Source organism: Squalius cephalus (assembly GCF_949319135.1).
Source record: "Squalius cephalus genome assembly, chromosome: 12".
NCBI lineage: Eukaryota > Metazoa > Chordata > Actinopteri > Cypriniformes > Leuciscidae > Squalius > Squalius cephalus.
The window spans coordinates 1,115,425-1,131,511 of NC_137133.1; the positions used below are offsets into that span (position 1 = coordinate 1,115,425).

Sequence of the window (16,087 nt, forward strand, 5' to 3'; positions counted from 1 at the left end):
TGATGGATGATCAAGTAAACCTCAGTCGCTTCAGTCCAGGTGAAATATAATAACAATATCAAAGTTATTCTTGCGTTTCCTTGATAAATCAGGTCAGATTTGACACAGAAAGACACGTGAAGCTCGAGCTGAAGGAGGACGTTTGTACAGTTACACTGAAAGACTTTTACTGGATAAAACAGTCTAAACTATCAATCAGAGACAGGAGAACTGCAGGAGATCGAGCGACACAGCAAAGCCTTGATCATTTATATACTGTAGCTTTAATACTGTAGCTTTATAGGGTTAAAATCTGCTTTTACAACACTGGACTGAAGGTGAGTGTGTGCAGAACACTTCCTCTTACACTAAAAACTGAGCCATTGTTTGACATCCAGTCAGGTGCTGTATATCTCTCTCACACACACACACACACACACACACACACACACACACACACACAGGTGAATCAGATGTCTTATCTGCTTTTATGACTCAGTCTGTAGAGCGTCTGGAGGAGAGCTGGAAATAGAAAAACAGGACAGAGAGAGAGAGAGAGGCTCTCCTTCTGAAGGACACGTCTGTAAAAATGGCAGCTGTGTCCTCGTTTCCAAAGACACTCAGAAAGAATGAGGTTGACTTTGTTTAGCTGCGTTCTGACCTCTGACCCCGAGTCAGCCACAGCAGAATGATCAGTGAGCCAGAGTACATGCCGAGAGTTCATTCCACTCATTCTTGCATTTATTATTTTATGTCTGCTTTGTGAATGCGCTCATGGGTTATATGAGCCTCATTTCCTTCCAGTGGCACAGAGAGCATCACCGGGAGCGAAGCCGTCCTGCTTCTGCGCGAGCGTCGCCTCGTTCACTGCTCATCGGTGTTAGTGCTGGCGTTCGGTTCAGCCGTGACTCTAGAGGAATCATTGCAGACTGATTCATGAGAGAACTGAGAGAGAAGTTATAAATTCTATGAAATGGCCTGGAAATACAGTATTAATAGGAACCTTTACATTAGATCTGAAAACAGAAACTTTTCACTTGTTTGATTCATAGGAAATGTCAAATATAATGTCCTTTACATTAAAACTATAGTGTTATTTAGACCAGGGGTTCCCAAACTTTTCCATTCCAGGACCCACCTAGACAAGAATAATCTATCTCAAGACCCACCAAAATATAAAATAATTTTAAAGCATGAATGTGGGGTGACTAACCCTAACCCTCTAACCCTAAACTAACATGCTCGGATGTCAACATGAACAGGTTCTGTGGCAAACTCATCATCCTCAAAAGCCTTCAACAAAACTACACGAGGTCACAGCGTACAGTAAAATACAGGAAGTTTTATGCCTGCCGAAAGATGGACCACTGACATCCAGAGACATCTAGAAACCTAAAGACAAAAGCAACTAACTGTATCTGAGCGTGTGTCAGTCGAGTCGATGTGATCTAATGCGGTCTCAAGATCCTCTTCATCACTAGTGTGGCTCAGCCTTTAAAACGCTCATTTCTGAATGATGAACTGGAGAAGTGTTGGTTTGCTAATGGACTGAACAGACCCGTTCAGACTCCTTCATAATCGCTGCTGTGTCCCACAATGCCTCCACATCTGCTTGTGTCCCTTAGTGAAAACCAAGGGCAAAGGGAAAATAAACTCTCTCTCACTCACACACACACACACACACACACTTGTGATGTAATGTTTAGTGTAGTTAGCCGGAAGGACTGAAGCCAGAGACGCTCTACTGAAAGTGATGTTGTGTTAATCTTGTTCTCTGTGTGTTGTGCACTAGACTCTCAGTGGCAGTTTGCGTTCAGTGTGAAGTTTTACCCTCCCGACCCGTCCCAGCTGACTGAGGACATCACCAGGTAGATGACATCCCAGAGTTCTGCTTATATCTGGTTTGATAAGGAGTGTGACGTGTGGTCTTCTCTCTCCAGGTATCTGTTATGCCTTCAGCTGAGGCAGGACATCGCATCGGGACGTCTGCCGTGTTCGTTCGTCACGCACGCGCTGCTGGGCTCGTACTCGCTGCAGGCCGAGCTGGGCGACCACGACCCGGAAGAGCACCGCCTGGACTACATCTCCGACTTCCAGTTCGCCCCAAACCAGACCAAGGAGCTGGAGGAGAAGGTGGTGGAGCTACACAAGTCACACAGGTCTGACAGCAGTCTCGTTCAGTTCCAGCAAGTTTAAGGGGAATTTATTGTAAAATTGCATCAATTACTTCCTTGAATGCTGGCGTTCAGTGCTCCAGCGAGGACATAAACATGGCGGATGGTGTACGGCTCGCTCAGGGGAGGAGCTAAGCTAATAGGGCCCATGGTGGGCAGGGCCTGTTGCATGTGACGGCACAATGGCATTCCTGAACAGCTCATTTTGAGACACTGTTTCTGATTTATGGGGAAAATAGGCAGAGTGGATGGAGCTTTACCACAATAGGCTGGTTGTGTACACACACTGCGGATGCATAATTATGTTAAAAAACTATGTAAAAGTGAATTTTGCATCATAAGTCCCCTTTAAGGTCGTAAAAGTCTTAAAGGGGTATACCAATCTTAATCATTTCTAAGAGCTCTTAAATCTGAGCATGGCTTAATGTGATTATTAAACTTCAAAATGCTGATATAATTAAATGAATGCACTGTTCACTGAATCACTGAATGCCACACATTAGGGGTGTAACGGTACGTGTATTCGTACCGAACCGTTTCGGTACAGGGCTTTCGGTTCGGTGCACGTGTGTACCGAATGACTGAATGCAATATTTTGTGTGCGGAACATAGGTACATTTTCGTGTTTCCACACGAACATATTAAGTGGCGGAAGTCTCCGCGTTCAGCGCAAATCCCGCCCTGCAGCTGATTCTAGATTCTAAAGTTTTATCCGTCGTCACTGTAACCTAAACCAATGAAATCAACTGCAGGGCGAAAAAAAGCTTTTCCGCTCCGTGTGCGCCGCCGCACTCTCCGCGCGCGCGCGTGTGTGTGTGTGTGTGTGTGTGTGTGTGTGTGTGTGTGTGTCGGCCCGCTGCGCTCTCTGCTCAATGTTCGAGTCAGTGTTTGCGCTGCGCGTTCTGCTGTGTCGTTAACGGCCCAAACACTCCAATCATGTACCGATCACGCACTGGAAAAGCAAAGTCCGCTCAAATAAGGTGAAATTTCTCAGTAGTACACTTCTGTTTGCTGAGCTGGTATAGTCATGCTGGCAACAATGGTAAAATGACCTGCTCTGATCACATGCTCTGGTAATAATAGCTTCGTAGGCTACTATAGCTTTGGACTATATTTTATTTTGATAATTATTAAAAAAGTGGAAAAAAAAAAATCTTAAATTGATTATGTTGATTGATTATTGAAAAATAATAATACATTGATACATTTATGCTTAATATTATTTTAATATAGGGCTATTTTCTGTTCCTTTTTTCCCCATGTTTCATTTAATTAGGTGATTATAAGTTTAATTATTGATGATTACAAGCTTGGAGGAATTGCAATTAATTACAGCAAATTGGTTCTTTTTTTTTATCGATTCCCAGCCTTAATTTTTAAATATGAGCAGGCCTACAAGCTGGGATTGGTAATGTTGCACTGTAATCATAGTTATTTATATTTTTCATTATATTTTATTATGTGATATTGGTTTGAGACTGAGAGTATTTTATTTAGTGGAGAACTTTGCAGCATTATTTTATTTCTTATTCTTTTTTTTTTATTTTATATTTATTTTATTATATTTTATTAAAAAGTGTTTAAAAAAGTGCAAACAAATTGTTAAAAAAAGTTTATAGTAATAAACAACCAGCAGTTTAATGTTTGCATTTCTTTCCCTTACTGTACCGAAAATAAACCGAACCATGACTTTAAAACCGAGGTACGTACCGAACCGTGATTTTTGTGTACCGTTACACCCCTACCACACATTAATGCCAAGCGACCAAATGTCTTCATGGTGTTTATATTTGTAATATGTCGTAGATGATTGAAAGAGTGTGTGTTTGATCTTACTCGTCTGTTTTAATGAGGAGCCAGCAGTAGTAAAGGAAGGAGATTTCAAAATAAGAGTCCTGTGTATTTCAGGCTTCTTTACAATTAAATAATATAGTCTGCATTTTTTTTCCTGGATATTATTGGTATTTTAGTTATGCAATAAACTGTGTTTGGCATTTACTTCCTCACTGTCACAGGAAGGAATGAATAAGAACATTATTTAACACATTTTATACAGAGATATTGCTAGTATTGGCACAATAACCAGTTTCTTCAAATTTTCATATTAATATATCAGCAAAATCCAATATCACTCAACCTCTTATATCATGGCATACAAAATAAACTAATTTCATATTTATCGAGTATTGAAGAATCTGAGATGCATTTATTTTGAGATTGTATGTGTTTGTTCTCAATAGACATACGGTGCCTTAAAGATCTCAAAAAGTGTAATATTTCATATAAATATTGAAATATTGATTGTGACGTCACTAATGGCGTCATGCCCCTGCTGGCAGTCCAGATCCAATGATTAGACTCAAATCAGGAATATGTGTCCTCATGCAGAGAGTAAACTGGTGTCTGTCTCTTCCATTCTCTAGACTAGTGTTCTTATATTAAACAGTAGTTCCTACATGAAGAGTCCTCATTGGACTCAAAGCCCGATGTGTGTCACGATCACAGGATTATCAGGTGTAAATCTGCTCTGATGACCGATGTCTGATGTCTCCACCTGTTCTTTCAGGGGAATGACTCCAGCCCAAGCAGACGCCCAGTTTTTGGAGAACGCGAAGAAGCTGTCCATGTACGGCGTAGACCTGCATCACGCCAAGGTAGAAGATCTCCAGATGTATGATGCTCGATCACGGTCCTGCAGAGTTCAGATCCGACTCGCCTCGACACATGCCTAGTAAAGCCCTCTGCGGACGCTAGCTGTTTCTCATGGGGTCGTGAGGTATCTCCAGCATTTACAGGGGTTATCGCCGTCCGAATCCAGAAAGTCCGTGTTTTTCTCACACCATCCACGTAAAAATCCCCGGCCCAATTACCTACTGTTCTTTGACAAACACCAAGGTCGTGCGGAGATTTATTCGCCGTCCGAATCCACATATCCGAGTTTACAAGTAGAGATCAATAAAAAAAAAAAATCACTGTTTAAATCCTTTTTGACCCCTGCCGAGCACCGTACGATAACTGGTGCGCTTAACTGTAATTTGCATGTATTTTAAAGATGTACTTTATTTTTATTGCTGAAATGCTGGGATATTTTTACAAGAACAATATTTCATCACCGCTCCACAAAAGAGAAAGAGAAAAAAGCTAAATATGTAGGCTATTATGCACTGATGCACGAGATTAAAAACATAAACCACGCCGCTTTATTATTACCTCATGTAAATAAGAGGCTGCATTTACTTTTTTCTGCTAATTTCCATATTTTTTATCCTTTTTAGATAAAATGCATGGTTTATGTTTAATCTCATGCATCAGTGCATAATAGCCTACATATTTAGCTTTTTTCTCTTTCTCTTTTGAATATAAGAACCATTTCGAATATACCATACGCGCGTGCAGCTTCCTATTTTTAAAAATTAAAATTAAATGATTAAATAATAATTATAACTTAGTTTTTTCTATTATTAAATTAAATTTTTTTTTTTTTGTGTTATTCCAAGCATATGACATTTTTCATTTATGCCACATGAGTTCACAGGTTTGTGGGATTACAAAACTCGCTCCTCCACCGTCAGTAAATCATCCGAACACACGAGTTATCGCTGAGATGCCACGCAGAGGTGTTCTTACAGACGTCCTCATGAGAAACGGTTAGCGTGTGATAGTGCGTATGAGCTTGATTAGCTGGTTCAGGTGTGTTTACCTGTGTTTGGAGCTGAACTCTGCAGGACGGTGGCCCTTTAGGACCAGGATGAATGAACTGAATGAATGTATGAGAGTTCACAGTCATTAGCAGTCCAGTTCCAGCATGATCTGCGTTCACATTAATTACACATTCGGCTGCTTACACGGATCAGCCATTTTATTTGAGTGCGTTATGGTTATCAGTAAGATCTGTGACCTCTAGACCCCAGCTGAACAAACACTCAGATAGTGTGTGTGTGTGTGTGTGAGTGCAAAAGAGAGAGCATGCTCAAGTCTGGGAAAAATATGTTGTTGCCATTTTTAAACCCTCTCAGGAATACCAGCTCTCCGGCACTTTTCCCAGTGGGAACGATGGCAGTCTCTCGTCCAAACTGTGTGTCTTTATCTCTCTGAAGACTGAGGGTGAAGCTTGTGAAGTTCAGTTGTCTTCATCTCATGACCTTTAAGGACTGACACATGGTGCTGTATTAGTTAGGGTTAAAATAGTTCACGAAAACAATAAAAATAAAAACTTTAACTGAAATCCAATATTCTGGAGAGCTGGACTGGGCAGAAAGGCATGCTAATGTCCCGAGGCCCGGCAGCTGGTGTCCTCTCTTCACCGGCTCGTACGGATGCGCTGATGTGTGAGAGATCACTGAGAGATGCCGGACCGCTAAAAGCCTCTCGTGGCGGCAGATAGTCTGAGTTCAATCTGTTTATCAGCGCTATTGATTTCTCTCAGAGCTCTACAGTTAACACAGACAGATCAATAACCAGTGCTCGACGTCCCAAAAGCCCCAGCAATCAAGATTCATTTAAAAGCGCTCAGATAAGTGCCTGAGAGCGGAGTGAATGGTGTGATGGATGCGCTTTGTAATTGCGTTAAGACAATAAAAGAGTTTGAGTTTGAAATGATCCATAGTTATTATGTATGTATGTATATATGTTTATGTGTGTGTGTGCATTGTTTAAATCTTTGGATCATTAAAGGGGTGGTATGATGCCCTTTTCACAAGATGTAAAATAAGTCTCTGATGTCCCCAGAGTGTGTGTGTGAAGTTTCAGCTCAAAATACCCCACAGATATTGTTATATAGCATGTTAAAAGTCACTTTTTGAGGGTGAGCAGAAACGCACCGTTTTGTGTCTGTCCCTTTAAATGCAAATGAGCTGCTGCTCCCGGCACAGGGGGCGGAGCTACAACAGCTTGTGTCCTTTTACCTCACACACACACATGCACTGAAAATTTCAAAAACGTTTAGCCTTTTATGTTCAAACCGAAGTCAGACAATGATGGAGAGACTCAAGAAGAAGTGACAACATGTAGAAGCAACAGGACATTTCTGAATGATTAGTTGATGAATTTATGAAGCTTATGTGTAGTTATCTTCTAGTCATTGATTAGCATATTCTGTCTTGATAATCTATAAAACGTGTTCTGGGGGCGGGGTTTATGTAAATTCTAGGGTTGGTGATGTCACTAACCCGGGAGGAGTGTGCTGTAGTCTCTACCAGCCGTTTGTTGTAGTCCTTAAAAAGCGATTTCTGTAAAAGCAAATATCTCCCTTTGCTTTGAACTTTGAGTGTCGTAACTTTGCAGATGTTGTTTATGCTCAAACAGCAACATTACACACTAACTAAAGTTAGAAAAGTCAAATCATAATCAACCACCCCTTTTTTCCATGTTTGTGTTCAGAAAGATTATAAAACCACCTTTTTTCAAGTTTTGTCATAAAGGAATGTTCTTGGTTCAAGTTGAGCTCCATGTACAGTTACGATTAAAGGAAACTTGCTAACCTTACGTGTGCAAACTTACATCCAGCCGTTCAACATATGCTGGTGACGTTCATATGACGTTCACAAGGATAAACTGAGTTTGTGTGCTTTAACGAAAGAATACCAGCTTCCCTTTTCTTCTGTGAACCTCTCGGGAGCGCTGACCTGCTTTACTTATACCGTTGTAAAGTATTACTGTAAAACTGAGGGACGAAACCACAGTATTTTCATAAGTTAATGGACAGTATTAACAGAAATACTAATGATTAACCAGAACATTCCTTTAAAACACTCCAAAGCAGCTTTCAGGGCACAACACAATCACACATAACCATTCAGGCCTTTTTAGCTTTTATTGATTTGCATGTGACAGGGAAAGCATTCTTAAATACAGATTCAGTTTATGTCTAAAAGTATGTTAAAGAGCTCCTATTCTGCTTCTCCATGTTCATCTTCAGTGTGTGACCGTGCCGTTTGAGCATGAAAACGAGAGCTCTCTATATCAGAGTCAGTGTTCCTGAACTCCCTGAAACGCCTCCACTGTAGTCTTGAGTTTCTTCCGGGAACGAACACGCCACAATATTCCTCATTATAATAATTAATGCGCAGAATAAAGGGGCGGGGCCTGGTTGAGTTAGTTAGTAGTGTGTTAAACTGCCGGTTATTTTAAGGGGAGGGACATTTCCCAAACACACTCGAAGCGCTCAACCAATCACAACACACTGCTCCAGCCGACCAATCAGAGCACAGTGTGCTCTTCAGGAGGAGGGGCTTCATAGAGACAGGAACTAGAATCTCTCTTGTCTGTCATGTCTCATATCTCTCTTTGTACTCTCAACTAATTGTTCAGTTCGGTTCAGTACACACGACGCAGAATTTTTTTTAAATGACTGAATTGTATGTGTACAGAACAGGATTAAGCACTAAAAGGTGAATTGTGTATTTAGTGTATTTCGCTGCAGTGTGTGTGTGGCCAAAATCAAGACTTTTTCAAAGGCTGTGAGTGGCTGCCTATGTAGTTCTAGCAAGTACTTCCTGTAGTTCTTCTGGTTGAGTTATTACTGTTACACTTAAGTTCCTGAAAATGAGCAGATCTTGTGCTGGAAGTGGATATGAAATGTTTCTGATGCCGATAAAGACTGGTCGTCTTCTCTTCTCTCAGGACTCTGAGGCAGTGGACATCATGCTGGGAGTGTGTGCAAACGGTTTGTTAATCTATAAGGATCGTCTGCGGATAAATCGCTTCGCTTGGCCCAAAATCCTCAAGATCTCCTACAAACGCAGTAACTTCTACATCAAGATCAGGCCAGGAGAGGTACGACTGCGCACACAGTGTGTCTGAGAGTGATGGGAATGATTATTGTGTCTGTAATGCTGATATTGTCTTTCAGGCGGAGCAGTTCGAGAGCACCGTCGGCTTCAAGCTGCCCAACCATCGGGCCGCCAAAAGAGTTTGGAAAGTGTGTGTTGAACACCACACCTTCTTCAGGTGAACACACACCTTTACACCCCATGCTAAAGTATGTTTCGATGAGTTGAGAGGCTTCAGGTGTGTGTCTGTGTGTGAGAAGGGGACTGGACTTCTGGAGTTATCAAGATTATAAATATGCAGTATTATAACTACATGTTTAAAAGGAGTTTTGTGCATCTTAGGCGATCTCCCTTCACGCGTGTGTGTTCAATAATCCTAGATTTGCCTCACCTAGATTTAGTAGAATTTCCTCCTCGCTTGTATTAAACCATAAAGGGCTTTGAATATGCCAAAAGAAAAGTTTTTATATGCATGTCCTTTAGGGCTGTCACTTTACGTTCGAAAATCCATTGCACAATCGATCGGACCGACCAACACAAGTTTCGAAAACGAAAATAGGGAATCGATTTTAACGCCTTCTCTCGGAGCGCGTCCAGCTCGTCACGATACGCCCGCAGCGAACGCGCGTCACACAGCGACTGCAGGCTCTGACACACACACACACACACACACACACATAACAGCAGATTATACTTCTGCATAATGAGTCTCTTTTAACTACAAAACTGTGAATGGTAAACACAGGCATGTTGAAGCCGGCAGTGATGTTTCTCACTGATGTTATGGCAGTCCACTCTGATTATTGTTTTTGGAGAATGTTGCACTCCTGTTTGTGCACGAAACTTCACGCCAATAAATCATCAGGAATATTTGCTGACTTGTGCATCTCAAGCGCGGCGCGTCCTCTTTACGTTCGTCCTAATGCCTGTTAGTTGTCCGTGGATTTGCCTGTATTTGGCGTTTAAAATGGAAACGTCTTTAGACATGGAAAATCGATTTTACAATTGATTCAATGAACACTTATGTCTCAAAAATCAAACTGATTTTTTTACAAAAGTGACAGCCCTAATGTCCTTTTATGTGTAATGGATAGGAGTGTTCAGATCAGACAGGCGAGGCTGGAGAGAGAGGAGGGCGATCGGCTGAAGACCTCGCAGTTGTGCTTGTGTCTAAGAGTCTTGTGTTTCCTCTGCGTTTGGCTCACACACACACCATCACATCACACTCTCAGAACACATGATGTGGATTATCTCTGCTCAACCTTCCTCCTTTCCTTCTGTTTTTACCACCGGCTGTCACAGAGCCCTGCGTCAGATGCCCTGCTTTTGTGGTTTAATGTCAGCAATAGATCAGGGATGGGCACGAGGACTTGAGGACTCACGATCCATCGTGAAAACGATGATTTATTTGTGTGTGTGTGTAGTGTCCTCTGAGCGCTGTGTGTGTGTAGTGTGTCCTCTGAGCGCTGTTGGTGTGTGTGTGTAGTGTGTCCTCTGAGCGCTGTTGGTGTGTGTGTGTGTAGTGTGTCCTCTGAGCGCTGTGTGTGTGTGTGTGGTGTGTCCTCTGAGCGCTGTGTGTGTAGTGTGTCCTCTGAGCGCTGTTGGTGTGTGTGTATTGTGTCCTCTGAGCGCTGTTGGTGTGTGTGTATTGTGTCCTCTGAGCGCTGTTGGTGTGTGTATGTAGTGTGTCCTCTGAGCGCTGTTGGTGTGTGTGTATTGTGTCCTCTGAGCGCTGTTGGTGTGTGTATGTAGTGTGTCCTCTGAGCGCTGTTGGTGTGTGTATGTAGTGTGTCCTCTGAGCGCTGTGTGTGTGTAGTGTGTCCTCTGAGCGCTGTTGGTGTGTGTGTAGTGTGTCCTCTGAGCACTGTTGGTGTGTGTGTAGTGTGTCCTCTGAGCGCTGTTGTTCACTGCTCTGTTCACAGGCTGATGTCTCCTGAAAACCCCACGAAGAGCAAGTTCCTGACCCTGGGCTCTAAGTTTCGCTACAGCGGGCGAACGCAGGCGCAGACGCGACAGGCTAGCTCCCTCATCGACCGGCCCGCGCCCTACTTCCAGCGCACCTCCAGCAAACGCATCTCGCGCAGTCTCGACGGAGGTACCGCTCTGTGTGTGTGTGTGTGTGTGCGCGTGTGTGTGTGTGTGTGTGTGGGTCACAGTAACACTTCTTACTTCTAGCTGAAGAGACGCCCGTCCCTGATCGTCAGTGATCTCAGAATCCGTCCGTCGCTGTAGGGTTCAGTGAAATCACTCGTTTTAATCAGTCTACACTTCACAGTCAATCTCATATTCAGATAGTGTTTACACTTGTAGAGCAGAAGTGTGCTGAATGAAAACCTTTGAGCGGATGTGCCACTGACTAATGAGGCGAATGAGGCGTTTAGCGCGGCGCGGTGGGCGTGAATTCGCCTCATTCACGCGTCTAGTTCGCGCCTGACGCCCAGGTTGAAAAATCTGAACTTTGGTGTCAGTTCACACCGCGTTAACCAATCAGGAGCCTGCGTCAGTTCACGCCGCGTTAACCAATCAGGAGCCTGCGTCAGTTCACGCCGCGTTAACCAATATACGAGACATTCATATTTTATTGAATGCTATTTGTTCCATATCTAAATCTAGATTATATGAAACATTATTCTAATGTAAAGACAACCAACATACTTTAGTGTATAAGAACATAGTTCGTGTCTGGATGGAAAAAAAGCATAAATTTTGCTTCAAACTTTTGCTTTTTACGCGCGTCAATTTTGCTCTGGATGTGCGAATGGATTCTCAATGTTGAAGCGTCCAACTAGACGCGACTTTGACGCTCTATTTGCGTTTGGTGTGAACGCAGCATTGTAATGGCAGTGAATAATGGCCGGTTTCTGTTTTGAAGTCCATCAGAGTGCATCTATCCGGGGTTAATGAAGGCCTTCTGAAGCGAAGCCATGCGTTTGTGTAGGAAAAATATCCATATTTAAAACTTTGTGATTGGCTCGACTCTGCAAAAACAGGTTGTGGAAACCTGGGAGACTCTTCACAGAGCTCAAACACACGCCAGCGTTTCATAAAGCAGAGTGACTTTGCTTTACTCTCTTTATAAGCTAAACTTTATCGTGATATACACAATATTCCCTAATTGTATATTGTCAGCAGAATTATTGCAGTAATATTGCTGATATTCAATGTTTCCCTATTGTAAATACTCTTGGTCAAAGCCAGCTGTTGAAATGATCTGTGTTTGTGTGTGAATGGCTTGTGAGCATGTGATGTTGAGCGCTCGGGTGTCCGTCACTGCCCCCACACACACACACACACACACACACACACACACACACACACACACACACACACACACACAGGAAGTCTTATCGCGTCGGCACTTACAAACGCACTGAGGCAGAGTCCAGATCTCATCGGCGCTCCTTCAGAGGAGCTGAACACAAGCGTGACGGGCGAGTTTATCACTGAACTCTTGTGGACTTCCAGGTCATGAACTCGTTATCTGCAGGAAATCTCCCAGTGGTAAATGAGGCCAGTCATCTGAGGTCTGCTCTAGCACTGTGTGTGTGTGTGTGTGTGTGTGTGTGTGTGTGTGTGTGTGTACAAGATTAACACACATTCTGGGGTTCAAATGTCCCCACTTGGATAGTAAAAGCTTAAATCGGCTCCATTGTGGGCTTCACCTGAGCAAGACGGATTACTGAACGTATTAAACTTGTTAAATCATGTGTAATAATGCTGAAAGGTTTCTGTGAGGGTTTAGAGGACAGAAAACTGTACTAGCTCAGTATAAAAACACAGGAAGTCAGTGGAAAGACCCCACCGAAAGCTAAACGCGTGTGGCCAGAGCCCAGCTCATTGACGGCTGAAAATAATTTACAAATGTCATTTCTGTACGTCTACAGTGGCTTTATTAGATGAATACCTGTGGTATTAAAGGAGAACTCCGGTCAATTTTAACATTGAGATCATTTTTTTGTAAATTAGGAGTGCTGTCAGTACAGAGAACAACGACAGAAATCGGTGTTGTCTACACCGTGTTATCCTCTTTTTAAAATTTGCACCCTGTTGACTTCAATGGGGCAAGTTTTAAACCTGCTTTTAGCCTCTTAACATCCTTGATGTGTCATTACAAGTGCACAGGTCATGTGAGTGATTCCTTCAGAGTGAACACGAGTGAATCTGACTGCAGTAGATGTGAAAGATATGAATAAAAATGATGTTTATTCAGCCAGCGCAAATACCTGTATTTACATCCTGTTTTCGGTCAAAGTCCACAGTAGTCGATTGTCAAGTTCACGCGCATGATCGTACGTACTAAACCTATGCGCGTGAACTCGACAATCGATTACTGTGGACTTTGACCGAAAACAGGATGTAAATACAGGTATGTGCGCTGGCTGAATTAACATCACTTTTATTCATTTCTTTCACATCTACTGCAGTCAGATTCACTCATGTTCACTCTGAAGGAATCACTCACATGACCTGTGCACTTGTAATGACACATCAAGGATGTTAAGAGGCTAAAAGCAGGGTTAAAACTTGCCCCATTGAAGTCAACAGGGTGCAAATTTTAAAAAGAGGATAACACGGTGTAGGCAACACCGATTTCTGTCGTTGTTCTCTGTATTGACAGCACTCCAAATGTACAAAAAAATGGAGTTCTCCTTTAATGGATCATGTGTTGAGTGACGTTCACACTCGCCTGGGTTTCCAGCCAAACGTGAAGCAAATCTTTTCCAAGTTTGCAAAAAAAAAAAACCGAAGAAAAAAACCTTTTTATTTAGTTTCTGATGCAATACTGTGCGACATGAGTGACAGCGCTCGTCAGAGTTTGCCTTTATGCAAATGAGCAGTGATGCAGTAGAGTTCAGACACAGGTGTGTGCCTCTCCTGTTGTCCCTGAAGCGAGTGTGAGTGAGGGTCACATGATGCACCGCTGCAGTTCACACACACACACTCAATATCTACAGTGTTTTATCAACATCACTGCGACTTCTGACTTGTTTTCCAATCTAAACATCCTCAAAACCAGACGAGTTAGCTGGAGGTCAGGCCAGTAAATCACTGCACGTGTGGACGCGGCTTCATTACGCTCGCTCGTTCATCTCTCTTTATCATGATTTCATCAATGAACCCAGATTTGGTTTTCTGCGGTTTGTCCGTCGCTGTCGTTTATATGTTTTCCACCGAGCGGAGATCTTGTGTTGTATGAAGCCACATTGTCCCGGCTCTCTGCGCAGACACAGGAAATGAGGAACATCTGTTTCCTGTCTGTGGAGCGAGAGATGAGCTCAGTGTGTGTGTGTGTGTGTGTGTGTGTGTGCGGGAGGAAATGAGGGTTTTATAGGCAGAGAGCTCTGATTCCTGCACAGAAACCATCAGCGTCAGGCTGATGAAGCTCATGACATCATCATCATATTTTTAATGTATTTAATAAAATATGAGATTCACACTGTAGACCTTCTGGACTGTTAAAATTGACAAAAAAATTATTTTTTTTGAGCTGGGCAACGATTAATCGCGTCAAAAATAAAAGTTTATTTTTAAAATATGTGTGTGTGCTGTATATATTTATACATCATTTATATGATATAGAAATATAAATATTTAATATTAAATTACATATTTTTCTTAAATATATACATGCATGTGTGTGTATTTATATATACAAAATATTTATACACAGTACACACACATATATTATGTAAACACGAACTTGTGATTAATCGTTGCCCAGCCCATCATGCAAAACAAGTTCTGTCATCGGTTTCTCTCCCTCTTGTCATTCCAAACCCAAAGCTTTGAACACTGAAGCTGCTTCGGAGAACACAGCATCCGAGGTGTTTAACTCTGAGGATGAGCAGTGCCTGTGGTGCGTCTGCTCCAGCGTTCACGTGTTCAGAGGCCAGTGTGTAAACGCCCTCCGGCAGTGGCGCTCTCAGACGTGCTGAATTATGCATCTCTCATACGACTGACGCTCAATAATCCATTATAACACACAGAACACATCACCCCTGTGCAGGACGCACACGCATGCATCGACTCTTCAGAGAATCTGCTTTCCCAGCTCCTCTCCTTTAAAATGACCCCATTTTTCCTCTTGCTGCTGGGAATCCTGCCTCTGTGTCACGGGCCGTTTAGTTTTAATAGCGCAGCGATCGCCCCCTGGTGGACGCGTGAGGCGCTGCCAGTGCCCCAGATCTGCTGCCGTCACAGAGACACATGATGGCATGGACGTCCCAGCAGCACTGGCCACATTAGCCTACTTTCCCACAGCTCAAACCAGGTCATGCCGATGCTGATGTGCTGCTCCTCTATGCTGTCGCATTCATCATTCCCCTCGTCCTGACGGAGAGCAGCGCCACTGAGAGTGTGTAGTGCTCCTCTGGCACATACAGAAACCAGGTCCGAATCCGGTTTGCTTTGTAGGAGTTGCGTGGATTGGCGTCTTTGGATGTAAATGGCATTTGTCACTAATAGCCCATTCATTTTATGAAAAAAGGTTGAACAAATTGCAACAGAAGCAAACTCAACTGATTTGTATCCTCAATATGTCCTGAGTAAGGAAAAAAGGCCCAGAAGAATCCCATTAGGGGAAAGTTTAGAAAAAGACCCAAATATACCCTATTCATTCTTTCTCTTACGTGAATAGAGTAAAACATTTAACCTTTAGATATCACCATGAAAATGACTGAGTTGATTACTTGCATCAAGACAAACAAAAAATGCACTACAAGTTTTTTGAAATTGTTTGTTAACATGGACAAACGGTGCATAATCTAATTACAGATGTGCTAATTTGCATAAATACCACAACAGATCTAAACACAGGGTCTAGCCAGGAGAACATGTCTTGTTGAATCTTGACATATAACAGTAAAATACTTAATGTTAAGGTCTGAATGCAACCAGTTTAGGCTACCCATGAGCATTAATACATAGAGGCAGGAAGAAGTACTCTAGAAACCAGCCTTTATTAATTATTATTGCAGAGATGGGGTTTGGGGCTGGGTCCGTGGGACTGATTCTGGGGATTCACTTTTTATTTTGCCTACCTTTTGTCTTCTGCATTCTCCTTACCATTGTCTCCTGTTCTTCCCTCAGACTCGTCCCCCAGAAACAGTCCCACAGACCCAGACCCAAACCCCATCTCTTAATAATAATTAATAAAGGCTGGTT

The 16,087-nt window shown here is 42.6% G+C and overlaps 1 protein-coding gene across 10 annotated transcripts in view; it reads left to right on the plus strand.

Moving 5' to 3' along the window:
• Positions 1–16,087, plus strand: part of epb41l2 (erythrocyte membrane protein band 4.1 like 2) — a 96,030-nt gene that overhangs the window by 54,597 nt on the left and 25,346 nt on the right. For all 10 annotated transcript variants that reach the window (XM_079887513.1, XM_079887517.1, XM_079887522.1 and 7 more), the window contains exons 7-12: positions 1,772–1,847; positions 1,920–2,138; positions 4,720–4,807; positions 8,775–8,927; positions 9,004–9,101; positions 10,846–11,018. In XM_079887513.1, the coding sequence (XP_079743639.1) occupies positions 1,772–1,847; positions 1,920–2,138; positions 4,720–4,807; positions 8,775–8,927; positions 9,004–9,101; positions 10,846–11,018 (807 nt within the window). The remainder of the gene's footprint in view (positions 1–1,771; positions 1,848–1,919; positions 2,139–4,719; positions 4,808–8,774; positions 8,928–9,003; positions 9,102–10,845; positions 11,019–16,087) is intronic.